Source organism: Xenopus laevis, chromosome 4S (genome assembly GCF_017654675.1).
Source record: "Xenopus laevis strain J_2021 chromosome 4S, Xenopus_laevis_v10.1, whole genome shotgun sequence".
In the NCBI taxonomy this organism is placed as follows: domain Eukaryota; kingdom Metazoa; phylum Chordata; class Amphibia; order Anura; family Pipidae; genus Xenopus; species Xenopus laevis.
Window position 1 is genome coordinate 119,710,887 of NC_054378.1, and position 14,244 is coordinate 119,725,130.

Consider the following 14,244-nt stretch of genomic DNA (forward strand, 5'->3'; position numbering starts at 1 on the left):
TTTTATTATAAATGCTGCCAAGTTGTTGGTGCTTCGTGGAAGCAGTTAAAATAAGAGGTTTCTGATGCAAGATCTGTTCGTGTTTTTTTTTTTTGTTTGTTTAATGCATCAGTTAATAGTGCTGCTCCAGCAGACTTATGCACTGAAATCCATTTTTCAAAAGAGCAAACTGATTTTTTTTATATTTAATTTTGAAATCTGCCATGGGGCTAGACATATTGTCAGTTTCCCAGCTGTCCCCAGTCATGTGACTTGTGCTCTGATAAACTTCAGTCACTCTTTACTGCTGCACTGCAAGTTGGAGTGATATCACTCTCCCAGCATCCCATTAGCAGAACAATAGGAAGGAAACCAGAGAACAGCTACCTGGTAGATATAAGAACAACACTCAATAGTAAAAATCCATGTCCCACTGCAACTCCTGGAGAAACAATAGCCTGCCAGAAAGCAGTTCCATAGTGCAGCACTGGCTCTTTCTGAATGCACATGACCAGACAAAATGACCAGTCCTGAGACGGCGCCTACACACCAATATTAGGGCCCATGATCGGACCAGCCCAATATTGGCCACCTCAAGATGGGCATATCGGGAAGTACTGATGTGCGGGTCAGGTTTTTCCCGATCCTAACCTGCCCTCCCTCAGCCCCCGCCCACATCCGACTTCCATGCTCCTTTTATAGACCCGTGCTGACCCGCCAATCGCGTTACAAAAGGGGCGGGGCGAGTAGGCACGCGGCTATAAAGCTGGAAGTCGTAAGCTGGCATTTGAAGGTGGTCCGCCACCCACGAAGAGGAGTGCAGGGTTGGCCCGAACCATCCCGACCCGCGGGTATCGGCCCAGCCTGCACATCACTATCGGGAAGAGATCTGCTTGCCAAACGAGGGGATCCGTGTAGGTATGTCCAGCTTTAGGCAGACCGGCCAGGAAAGGACCCTCTACCCTGGTAGATATCTGGCTGATAATTGCCCAGATATTGATCTGTGAGGCTGTCACTTTGGACCAATTTACTCCTTTTATAGCATCGTTCTGTGTCTGGTCATGGCGAGGAGTAAAAGCTATGTGTTTGGTGCTTCAGGCAGGTAGTAGGTTGGTACACATGGAAGTAAACACTGATTGAACTGCCTGTATCTTCCCAGTGAGTGTCAGGCAGCTCAGCTCACTAGTGCATCTCAGCTGACACTTATTCTTACAGCTGACACTTATTCTTACAGCTGACACTTATTCTTACAGCTGGTCCATAGCAGGTCATTCGTAACATTCTGGGCGGCTTTCCCTTCGGCAATAAATCACTATAGTAAACTCTCTTACTATCTCCTCAGACAGCTTGTGCTTATTGTTTAGCAACTCCACGGTTGTCCCTGATTGAGGGCTGCTAACCCATAGAATTCGCTTATTTGCACGCTCTCTAAATGAGACTTCAAGATCCTGCAATAAAATTTCCCCTGGGAGAGTTACAATATGTCACAGATTAAGCTGCAATCTCACTTTGCTTTGGCATAAAGTGCAACAGATAAAACCCGGAGTGGAAATTTTTCTGCCGAGATTTGATTTCCAAGATTTTTTTTTTTTAAACAAATGTGTCTAATTCCTAATTTTTTTTCAATGCACTCCTCTTTAAAGCTCTGTGTCAGGTCGTTTCAATGTGTTGCAGCTCGTGGATGTGGCATTTTGATATTCGCAAATTTTGAATCAGCCACTGCTTTCACGGTCGGCTTCCCTTTGGTATGAAAAGTAATTACCCTCAGGCAAATAGTTGGAAATTGTCCAATTTAGCCGCCCATGTGTTATTGCTTCTTTCTAATCGGTCTTACAAGAAGCCAGCGGTGGGTGCTGCTTGGGGGGGGATGTTATTAATTGTAAAGTGCCCACAGGTATGTGAAACCCTTTAACCTGTACCTAGATTTGCTCATAGTCTGTACAGAGAGATCCCATAAAAGCTGTGTTTTGCCCCTTTATAAATACCAGGTAAACAAGCTTCTGTGCCAAGCAGGTGAGTCAGGGACAGTTGAAAGGCTGGTTACCAACATTGCAACATGCTGTGCAGAATATAAACAAGTTGTGTTTTGTTTTCAGACAGATTCTGTTTCTTGCTTATTCAGATCATGTAGTTAAATAACTGTATTCATTGACAAGTGTATGAAAAAGCCAACCCCCACTGATCCCCTTTTTTGGGGGGGTTTGTAGCAAATCTATCCAGTTTAGTAGCACGTCCGCTATAGTAATGACTATAAAGGGGTAGTTCACTTTTGAGTTAACTTTTAGTATATTATAGAATGTCTTGTGCATGTTTGCAAACAATTTTAAAGATCAGTCTTAGATCTTAAAGCCATCATGCCTCCAATATTAACACCACTGTGCTATAGTTACTAAGTCTACTAGAAAATCATATAAACATTAAATAAACCCAATAGGCTGGTTTTGCTTCCAATAAGGATTAATTATATCTTAGTTGGGATCAAGTACAAGCGACTGTTTTATTATAACACAGAAAAAGGAAATCCCAGACCTGTAGAAGAAAGAGAGAGGGGAAAATGCAAGAAGCCTCTTGTATGTACAGTTCTGTATGGAAATTTTTTGAACACAAGCAGGGCTTAAGATGCTCACTGTCCTTTGAGCAGGATAATCATTGCTATTGCCGCCTTGGAGAGTGCACTTTACACTCAATATAATGTACTGTTGCCCTGCACTGGTAAAACTGGTGTGTTTGCTTCAGAAACTCTACTATAGTTTATATAAACAAGCTGCTGTGTAACCATGGGGGCAGCCATTCAAGCACAGGATACAAAGTAGATAACAGATAAGTACTACTATAGTTTATATAAACAAGCTGCTGTGTAGCCATGGGGGCAGCCATTCAAGCACAGGATACACAGTAGATAACAGATAAGTACTACTATAGTTTATATAAACAAGCTGCTGTGTAGCCATGGGGGCAGCCATTACAGCACAGGATACAGAGTAGATAACAGATAAGTACTACTATAGTTTATATAAACAAGCTGCTGTGTAGCCATGGGGGCAGCCATTCAAGCACAGGATACACAGTAGATAACAGATAAGTACTACTATAGTTTATAAAAACAAGCTGCTGTGTAGCCATGGGGGCAGCCATTACAGCACAGGATACAAAGTAGATAACAGATAAGTACTACTATAGTTTATATAAACAAGCTGCTGTGTAGCCATGGGGGCAGCCATTCAAGCACAGGATACACAGTAGATAACAGATAAGTACTACTATAGTTTATATAAACAAGCTTCTGTGTACCAATGGGGACAGCCATTCAAGCACAGGATACACAGTAGATAACAGATAAGTGCTGAAGAATCTCATTTTATACTACAGAGCTTATCTGTGTATCCTGTGCTTGAATGGCTGCCCCCATGGCTACACAGCAGCTTGTTTATATAAACTATAGTAGAGTTTCTGAAGCAAACACACCAGTTTTACCAGTGCAGGGCAACAGTACATTATATTTTCATTCCTTTAAAACACTTGTTTATTGTTCCTGTAAGGGAAGCTTAAAGCTGCCGTTCCTCTCGTACTGAGATTGTGTTTGTCCCAGTCTTTATCTGTAACTAATTAGAAATGTGGGGTCAAGAGCACAGGCCCCTGTAACACAATTCTGGCAGAGAGAGTTACTACATGCTGCACAGAGGTGCCTTACTGGCAAGTAAGCTGAATAGCAGGGTGTCTTGCACTCAGAGGCCTCTATTTCACTTTCCTGATAATTTATTTATCCCAAGCCGCTGTGGTAACCAATGTATTACTGCCAACCACGTATGTTATTAAATATATTGTGCGATACGTATATCTGCAACTACGTTCTTAGTCTGCAAGCATGGCGTACTGTTTGCTAGGGTTTAGTTAAATAGGGCTCCTTACTCACATCCGTCCCTGAACCAGTGGAGCTTACGATCTAAAGTCCCTATCATATTAATAAGTCAATGCAACCTGTCTGTATGTTTTTGGAATCTATGAGAAAACCTGGAGGAAATCCACCCAGACCCTACTCTGGGTGGATCAAACCTAGTTCCCCAGAGCTGCAGGGGGAGCAACTGGAATGGGAGTGATTACATACCTCCCAACTGTCCGTTTTTTGTGGGACAGTCCCGATTTTGTCAACTCAACCCGCAGTCCCGGCTTGTTAAGGGAAATGTTCGACTTTCTCTTTGATCTCCTGCACTGAACAGCCAAAAAAAGAAACAATGTGGCAGGTGCACTTAGACACTAGTGATGTGCAGGCCGACCCGATACCCGCGGGACCCGTGGGTTGGCGGGTTCGGGTCGACTTCGCAGTGCTCCTCGCGGGCGGGTGCAGGTTGAGCTCTTCTCCTGCTCTCCCCGCCCGCCACCTTCAAATGCCGGTATCTGACTTCCGGTTTTATAATGTTGTGTCTGCTCGCTCCGCCCCTTTTGTGACATCATCGGCGGGGTGGGTCTATAAAAGGACCCCCGGAAGCGGGTGCGGGCGCGTGTATTAGCAGGGCAGGTTAGGGTCGGGTGCGGATCAGGAAAACCCTGACCCGCACATCACTATTAGACATATATTTAACAATTTAAGATAAGCAAAGAAACAACTGTAACAATTTAAGATAAGAAGGTCTCTTGGGGAAACTGTGACTTGCAGCTTAAAAGGCAATTCACCTTCATTCGCAAAACTGTAATAACACAAAAAAACACAGAAATGTGTTCGAACTTTCATAACCTGCCACATTTTGAAAAATGAACATGGTAATTAGGGGGTGTGGCCACGAAATGAGCATGGCATAATATTTTTGTCCCTCTTTCTATTTCCAAAATGTTGGGAGGTATGCGATTAGCTAGGAAGGAAAAGAATGGAGAACTTGGGGGCCATGAGGACTGAACAGCAGTTGCTTTGCCTATAGATCTGCCAGAGGGAGTGCGGTTGGCACTGAGTTGGTGTCCAGGCAGGTCACTGGGTGCCAGTGCAACTTGACCAAACCCTGCAGCAATCCTAACCACAGAGCAACCTGAAGACTTGGGGAGCATTTTATTTGTTTAGAAAAACAGAGGACATCTCTGTGCAGAACTGAACCTTCCAGTGACTGTTGAGTTTTTGTCCTGCAATCTAAGTTGTGAGGGGACAAAAGTGATCTTGAAACCAGGACCCACATTTCCAACAGGCTTTTCCTGCTGCTACTGACTGTCATCATTATTATAACTCAGTTTTGGTGCAATGTTCTGCATCGCTTCATTACCTATACTTTCATTTTCAGCTGACTGAAAGGAGAACTAAACCCTAAAAACGAATGTGGCTAAAAATGCCAAATTTTATATAAGTAGTTAATTGCACTATCCTAAAGTTTGAGCTTGTCAATAGCAGCAATGATCCAGGACTTCACACTTGTCACAGGGGGTCACCATCTTGGAAAGTGTCTGTGACACTCACATGCTCAGTGGGCTCTGATTGGCTGTTGAGAAGCTAAGCTTAGGGCTCGTCACTAATTATCCAGCAGAAAATGAGCTTCCCTGGCTGTAATATAAGCTGATGCTACAGGACTGATTATTAAATTCTGATGCTAATTGCACTGGTTTCTGTGCTGCCATGTAGTAATTATCTGTATTAATTACTAATCAGCCTTATATTGTGACATTTCTATTCTATGTGTACTGTATATTGTATAAGTGACAGCAGCACAGAGCATGTGCAGTGAATCAGCAGAAAAGAAGATGGGGAGCTACTGGGGCATCTTTGGAGACACAGATCTTTACTGCTAAAGGGCTTTGGTTGCCTTGGGCTGGTACAGAAGCACAAAACATAATGTACAACATGTCTAGCTACTTCTTTAGTTAAAGCTATTGCAGTACAAAGTTCTTTTTTTTTTTTTTTTTTTTTTTTAAATAAACTGGAAAATACTTAATGTTCCTCCATTAATTAGATTGAAACAGCAACTCATGCTTTTTAAGGTCCACTAAATGTCAACTGTTTTAAACACATTTAACACATCTTGCCTCACTAAACAAATAAATATGTAAATGACAGATCCTAAGATTTTCCTGTACTGTATTTACGCTCCCTTTTTTGATGTTAGTCAGTCATTTTCGACTTGCTACAGTGCCTTTCATAAGGCTTAAGGTGGCCATGCACATATAGTTACATAGTCAAATTGGGTTGAAAAAAGACAAAGTCCATCGAGTTCAACCCCTCCAAATGAAAACCCAGCCCCATACACACACCTCTCCCTACTCTCAGATAAAATATATATACCCATGTCTATACTAACTATAGAGTTTAGTATAATAATTACGAAGATTGTACTTTTTCAATACAGACATTTAGAGCTGAATCGTCCAATATTTTGGCAGAAACAAGAGAACTCTACCTGTATTTGACGATTCAGCAGTAAACACTGGCTGATGTTTGGGCACCTTCAAATTTTTCCAACTAGCCAACCGATTGCCAAGTCTTTTGCTGATCTAGGTCGGCTCATCTTCCACCATACACACACTGAATATAGTTTTGTACGATCTTATCTGTGTGTGTATGACCACCTTTAGGGCAGAGACATGCTCCGATTCTGGGAGATTTCTTCGGGCGACTAATCTCTCTGAACTGCCTTCCCGCCGGCTACAATGTAAATCGCTGGAAGGATGGCTCTTAGTTTTCTGAAGTCGCCCGTAGTTTCCTTGTGAGGCGACTTCGGGCGACATGGGAAAACGAAGCACTCAGAGTGCCATCCCTCCAGCATTTTACATTCTAGCTGGCGGGAAGGCAGTTTGGGGAGATTAGTCGCCCAAAGAAAAGGAGATTTGTTGCTGGGCGATTAATCTCTCTGAATCTGAGTGTGTGTACACTGATAGATCTGTTGTCACTACTGCGGGTGACAAATCTACTGAAAAAGACTTTCCAACATTTCCATTGCTTTATAATCGCTGTAAATTTGGTGCCACGATATTCAATATATTTAATAACGTTTTAAGACCCGATTTTCTGAGTAAATAACCTCATGATTCGCATCCTTAGGCTTAACCTGTATTTAATAGCCCAGTTTTGAATATACCCTCTGATAACCCCCTCCACCTGCCGAGAACCAGGACAAAAGTCTACTTTCTCTTGTGTAACAGTGCCCTCTAGTGGCAGTCTGGAACTGATTGTATGTTGCAATACGGAAAAGCTGAGGTCTGCAGTTATTTTTAAGGGAAAACATCTGCATTTATTTATGTTTTGTCAAACTGAAATTCTTTGTTGGCCCATGGGATACAATAAATGCAAGACGCTGGCACTTTTCTTTTAAAGAAGAGGTTCTCCAAGTTACAGTTACAGTGTTGCGTATCATTCAGGCCTATGGTAAGACCTCACTCTCTCTAGGGCAGGGATCCCCAACCTTTTGAACCCGTGAGCAACATTCAGAAGTAAAAGGAGTTGGGGAGCAACACATGCATGAAAAATGTTCTTGGGCTGCCAAATGTGATTGGCCATTTGATAGCCCCATTTGGATTGTCAACCTACTTTGAGGCTCTGTTTGGCAGTACATCTAGTTTTTATACAACCAAAACCTACCTCCAAGCCTGGAATTCAAAAATAAGCCCCTGCTTTGAGGCCACTGGGAGCAACATCCAAGAAGTTGGAGAGCAACATGTTACTCACGAGCTACTGGTTGGGGATCACTGCTCTAGGGATTATAATGGTGCTCAGCCTGTCCAAGGGGCCTTTATGCTGCTATGTATGGCATGTGCTTCCCCTTTAAGTAGGGTTGCCACCTGGCCGGTATTTTACCGGCCTGGCCGATAAAAATGCTGCTTGATGCCAATGTTATTTATAGGGAAACACCACAAAAATATTGGAAGGCCGGTGGCAACCCTACCTTTAAGACTTTGATGTCCTGGCTCTGAGGGCCAAGAGAATAGTCCTTGTGCACTGACTTTCCAAAGCAGCAGACCTCTATCTTGCCAAATGCCGGAGAGATGCTTTGCCAACAGATTCTTTTGATGTTGCCTGGTGAGTTGGCTCTCTCGTTGGGAGAAGGGGAGAGGGAAAGAAGATGTTTACAGCGAGCGAAACCTGTTAATCAGTTCCATCCACATCGGTGAACAGAGCTTTCCAAAATCTCATCCCCCGTACAAATATACGCAGGCACATCTCGTGCTGTTCCACTGAGGTCAGTTAGCCGATAGTTTGGGTCCCCCCTTATCTTCAGTTTGAGAGCCTTTATTGAAAGAAAGAGGAGGAACCTAACTTAAACAGGTTTAATGTTTTTTCTTTAGCTCTGACTAGCAGAGGAGATTGACATCTGCCTGGGATTTGATCCTTTTGGCCTACAGCCTAACGTATGTCTCCCTAAACCTATTTACATGACATCATTGCTGAAAGAGTCTCCCGATGGAGATGCATCAATGTGCTGATGCCAAATTTGTTCAACAAGATTGGGTGCAACAGATATGTATCTGCCTGCAGGCTGCCAGAAAGGTCCCATAGTCAAGTTAATAAGCTGTTTGGAGAGGCCAAAGGTGGCCATACACAGGTTAAATTAAAAGGATTCTGTCATGATTTTATGGTGATTTTTTTTATTTCTAAATTACATTGTTTACACTGCAAATAATTCACTCTAAAATTTAAAATGTCATTCCTGAACCAGCAAGTTTTTTTTCTAGTTGTAATATTGGTGTGTAGGTGCATCTCTAGTCATTTTGCCTGGTCATGTGCTTTCAGAAAGAGCCAGCACTTTAGGATGGAACTGCTTTCTGGCAGGCTGTTGTTTATCCTACTTAATGTGACTGAATATGTCACAGTGGGACCTGGATTTTTACTATTGAGTGCTGTTCTTAGATCTACCAGGCAGCTGTTATCTTGTGTTACGGAGCTGATAACATTGTTTCTTCTCATTGTTTCTGTTGTTGGACTGCAGCGGGGGGGGGGGGGGAAGGGAGGGGGGGTGATATCACTCCAACTTGCAGTACAGCAGTAAAGAGTGATTGAAGTTTATCAGAGCACAAGTCACATAACTGGGGGCAGCTGGGAAATGGACAATATGTCTAGTCCCATGTCAGTTTTCAAAATTAAATATAAAAAAAATCTGTTTGCTCTTTTGAGAAATGGACTTCATTGCAGAATTCTTCTAGAGCAGCACTATTAACTGATGCGTTTTGAAAAAGCATGTTTTCCCTTTAAGCTGAAGCTTATCAGCTCCCCAGTGGGCCTACCTGACTGACTATCCATCTATCAATCTGGCAATTTTGAAAATCTGTCAGACAATGAGTGCATTGGCATGTTGATGCTGTCCGTATTTTTTTTAGACCAAAATGGATGATCTAATTGAGGCCCTAGGATCAGCCCCACATGTTGGGCTCAGATCTACTTGTTTGGCCAAACAACTGTATCTGCCTGGTATAGTTGCCTCTTAGTTTCAGCTTTATAATGTGGGAATTGTATAATACACATTGAGATCGGCATATTTAGTGAGGTTAATTCAAAAACCCGGCTTAATTAGTTGGACAAGGATTCTGGGTGTTTTACGTTCGGCAGTATCGGAAGAACCATGGGTTGAGGGTCATAAATTATGTTCATGTTGTGGTTATTGACCTTGTATTTCCTTTCAAACTCCACTAGGGATTTTCCAAAGGGGGGGGTGTGTATGGGGGGGGGGGGTTGCAAAGAAATTTCAACATCAGCATATTAGTTGTTAGCTAATTTCTTTGGCTCATACTGAGATACATATGTTCTCTTTTAAAGAAGTAAAAACTCCACATGTGGAGAGTATTTGAAGCCATTCTTCACTGTCCTCAGTTCCTCTGAAACTTAATGCTGATCAATTAATTAAATATCCCACGGGAGGATGAGTCCGTTTCGTGAGCCTCCTAGATTAAAGGTGTTTTATATGTTCCTCAGCAGTGCTTCAGATGAATTAAGTCAATGTGTGGAATAATTGCTCGTAAAATGACGGCGCTTTTGTGCCGGGGATCCGACTATAAATTTTCTTTTCATTAATGCTTTTTTTTTTGGCCAATAAAATTCCAGCCGGTTTTGTTCATTCTTTTCTTAAACCTCAGATTTTCAGATGATATGTAGGGAATTCTTTTGGCCGTGAGACAAAATAATCATTGAGATCCCATGGAGACGCACAGAAGCTATTGTTGTGCCAAGCATTGCTGTCCTGTGATGAAGACACGGTGCTGAATGTGCTCTGAATTGGAGATTACGGAGAAGCCATTTACTTTTCCATCTGCCAAGTGTTTCCCAATCTTTTTTCCTCCACCCACAAACATAAGGAAAGAAAATGTAATTCCAAGCAACTTTTCAGGATAGAGTCGTTAAAAATGTTCAGTGGTTTTAAAGTTTATTTCTAAATGTAAATTCTGCTGAAACAGTATCTGTCTCTGAAACTGTGTGGCAGAAGTTCATTTTCTAGTGATGTGCGGGTTGACCCGAAACCCAAGGTGATCTGCAGGTTCAGGGGTGGGATTGGCTTGCAATTTGGGTAACCATTACTGGTTAAGGTTGGGTGTGGGAAAGAGTGGGCAGTACAGGTATGGGATCCGTTATCCGGAAACCCATTATCCAGAAAAAATTATAAACATATAATCCAAATTTAAAAAAACAATTCCCTTTTTCTCTGTGATAATAAAACAGTAGCTTGTACTTAAATATGAACATAGTAAGTTAGGTTGAAAAAAGACACACCTCCAGTTTTTTAACTCTTTTAACTCGTTTAACCTGCCTAACTGCCAGTTGATCCAGAGGAAGGCAAAAAACCCCATATGAAGCCTCTCCAATTTGCCTCAGAGGGGGAAACAATTCCTTCCTGACTCCAAAATGGCAATGGGACCAGTCCCTGGATCAACTTGTACTATGAGCTATCTCCCATATCCCTGTATTCCCTCACTTGCTAAACACCATCCAACCCCTTCTTAAAGCTTAAACAGCCTGTACCACTGATTCAGGGAGAGAATTCCGCATCCTCACTGTAAAAAAAAAACCCGGAATTCCCTTTCGTCTAATGGGTGGCCATGTGTCAGCTGGAAAGACCTACTGGTAAATAAATCATTAGAGAGATTATTATATGATCCCCTTATATATTTATACATAGTCATCATATCACCCCTTAAGCGCCGCTTCTCCACCATGAACATCCCCAACCCAACTAAGATATAATTAATCCTTACAGGAGGCAATAATAATCCTATTTAGTGTTTAAATGATTTTCTAGTAGACTTAAAGTATGACAATCCAAATTACGGAAAGAGATGTTATTCCGGAAAACCCCAGGTCCCGAGCATTGTGGATAACAGGTGCCAACATGTACACTCCTCCACTGCTGTGTGTATGGAGGCTGGGATTTCATTTGGAGGGGTTGAACTTGATGGACTTTGTCTTTTTTAACTATGTAATTATGCTTCTGAAGATTCCCTGACTTGGAAGCAGAGGTGGGCACAGAAGTACCATAGAAAGAGAAGACATGGGTACAGGTTGGGTGCAGGTCCTGCAGTGGCAACATTTTATGGGTTAGGGTCGGGTGTGGGTTGAGTTTTTCAGTATCCACTCCATCACCACCGTTCTCTTCAAGGACTCTTCAAAATGCAAGTCTTCTATAAAGGTTTTATATATATGTGTGTGTGTGTGTGAAGTTAGAGAAACTCATCCAATGATACAGCTTCGATCATTTGTGATTATGACAAAATTCATAGTTTCCAGGCTTGATAATCACGCTGTTTCATAAATAATCAGTTGTGTTGATACCATTGGTAGGGTGTTGGTTTTCAGGAGCCTCTTTAAAAAAGAAAAAAAGACTCACTGGTACAATGTCCTTTCTGCCAGGTTGATAGCCAATGTACATTTCCATAGATCTCCTGATTTCAGAGGATGAAGGGTTTCACTTGAACGGCTAGAAGGCGAAGACATGACCAGGATGCTTATTTACATGTGTCTGCCTAAAGCAGTGATCCCAAACCAGTGGCTCACAGGCAACACATTGCTCACCAACCCCTTGGATGTTGCTCCCAGTGGCCTCAAAGCAAGAGCTAATTTCTCAATTCCCGGCTTGGAGGCAAGTTTTGGTTGTATAAAAACCAGTTATACTGCCAAATAAGGCCTTCTGTAGGCTGCCAGTCCACATGGGGCCTTTAAATAGTCAATCATGGGCCTTATTTGTTACCCCAACTTTTTTTATGCTTGTATTCAAATGTGACTCACAGATTAAAAATGTTGGGGACCCCTGGCCTAGAGCTATTGCAGGGTCACTGGTATGGCCTTGCTTTCACTTTGCTCTAATCTTGATATTCGCTTAGGGGGCCTGACCAAATGTTTGACTGCATCGAGGGGTGGGTTTGAACCCCAAAATCTAATGGGTGTTTTCTAGATTCACCATTCCCTCCTGATATATCATACTGAATGAAAATAATGAATTGATGTATTTGAGCCTGGCCAGCTTTACTTAGTCATGTCAGACTATTATCTTAGGTGTAACTTAATACCATTTGTTTGCAAATATTATTTAGGTTACAATTAAATGGTATTGTCTCCTAAAACAGCTAGGAGCCATGACGTTTCATGTCCCTCAATTTTATTGATGTTTGTAATGATTCATGATATGTCTTTTTATTTATAGGAAACCCAGAATAAACTCTCAATTAGTTGCACAGCAAGTGGCTCAACAGTTCGCCTCCCCTCCACCCCCCAAAAAAGAGAAGAAGGAAAAGGTGGAGAAGCCTGAAAAAGAGAGAACAGACAGAGACAAGTTTGAAAAGGAAAAACCAGAAAAGGACAAGCTAGACCGAGACAAGCTAGATCGGGAAACACTGGACAGAGAAAAGTTGGAACGGGAAAAAATAGACCAGGAAAAGCTTGACAAGGAAAGACTGGACCGGGGTAAAGTTGACAGAGAAAAGCTGGACAGGGAGACAAAAGACAGAGAAAAGCTGGAAAGAGAAAAGTTGGATAAAGAGAAACTGGACAGAGAGAAACCAGAAAAAGAAAAACCAGAAAAAGAAAAACCTGAGAAGGAAAAGCTAGAGAAAGAGCAAAAAACAGACCGAGAGAGACATGAAAAGGACAAGGAAAAGACAGAGCGGGACATCACCTCAAGTGTTGTTAAAAAGACCACGAATAAAAAGACCAGGTATGTCAATAAAGGGACACGAGATGTTTATCTGGACATAATGGGTGCAGCATGAAGGAAATGCTTAGGTGAAGCTACACTACCCATTAAGCACACATTTACAGACAAGGGGCCTTCATTTTAAGGCACTATATATTTTCAGCATGAGCTCAATGAATAGGGCTTCTGTCAATATTTTTAATTATGAAATTGTTTTGGGTTTCATTATTTCATTTTTCTCACTTCCTGTTTATGTCAAGTCACTTGAGTAGGACAAGTTATTAAAGCCCAAACTATAAGGCTGGTGGCACACGGGGAAATTAGTTGCCAATCGATAAATCTTCGCTTCTGCGGGTGACTAATCTCCCTGAATTGCCTTCCCACCAGCAAGAATGTGAACTGCCAGTGGGATGGCATTCGTGTTGCAAACAATCAACGGGCAACTTCGAAAACCAAAGCGTTACGAATGCCATCCCGCCGGCGGTTCACATTCTTGCTGGTGGGAAGGCATTTCAGGGAGATTAGTCACCCGCAGTAGTCAAGATTTATTGCTTGGCGACTAATCTCCCCTAAGCCACCATACCACGTCAAGGTAAACCCCGAATATATTATACCACGTCAAGGTAAACCCCGAATATATTATACTTATATATATACTTTAAAGCCTTTAGAGTGCTCCCACAACCCCCCTGTTTTGATATTATATATATATATAGTCAAATACAAGAGTCGTCTGCACTCAACCCATTATCAATATATTTAAGACAGAGACATTTTGTGCATACTGCTACTAAAAAAATGCCTTACCCTTTAAACAACACAGGGATTGTTTGTCCATATATTGCAATATATTTAAGCTGAACAACTACGTCAAAGTCATCCCATATCTGGCCAGTCCTACGCTTAATTTTCATTTGATTCATTAAGAATTCTATTGCTTCATTATACATTTTACAAAGGGACTAGGTATTACCTGCAACTTAACTTGCTGCTTTCAAAGTAAACCTCCCAAACTTGGCTGCCCTTTTATTAGACACCAGTGGGACCACCTGACTATAGCTGGGAAGGGTGGGAGCTACAACATGGAGCTGGTCACTGCTCCTGTATAAACTATAACAAACAAGGGAAAGTTGTGCTCACCACTATTTTTTAAAACCATTAGGCGGGGGTGCAATGAGGCTGTGAC

General features: G+C 42.0%; 1 protein-coding gene across 1 annotated transcript in view; it reads left to right on the forward strand.

The window, feature by feature from the left end:
- The window catches only part of rybp.S (RING1 and YY1 binding protein S homeolog), a 50,989-nt gene that overhangs the window by 30,332 nt on the left and 6,413 nt on the right, over nt 1-14,244 (forward strand). Inside the window, exon 3 of the mRNA XM_018261471.2 lies at nt 12,570-13,079. Within this exon, the coding sequence (XP_018116960.1) occupies nt 12,570-13,079 (510 nt within the window). The remainder of the gene's footprint in view (nt 1-12,569; nt 13,080-14,244) is intronic.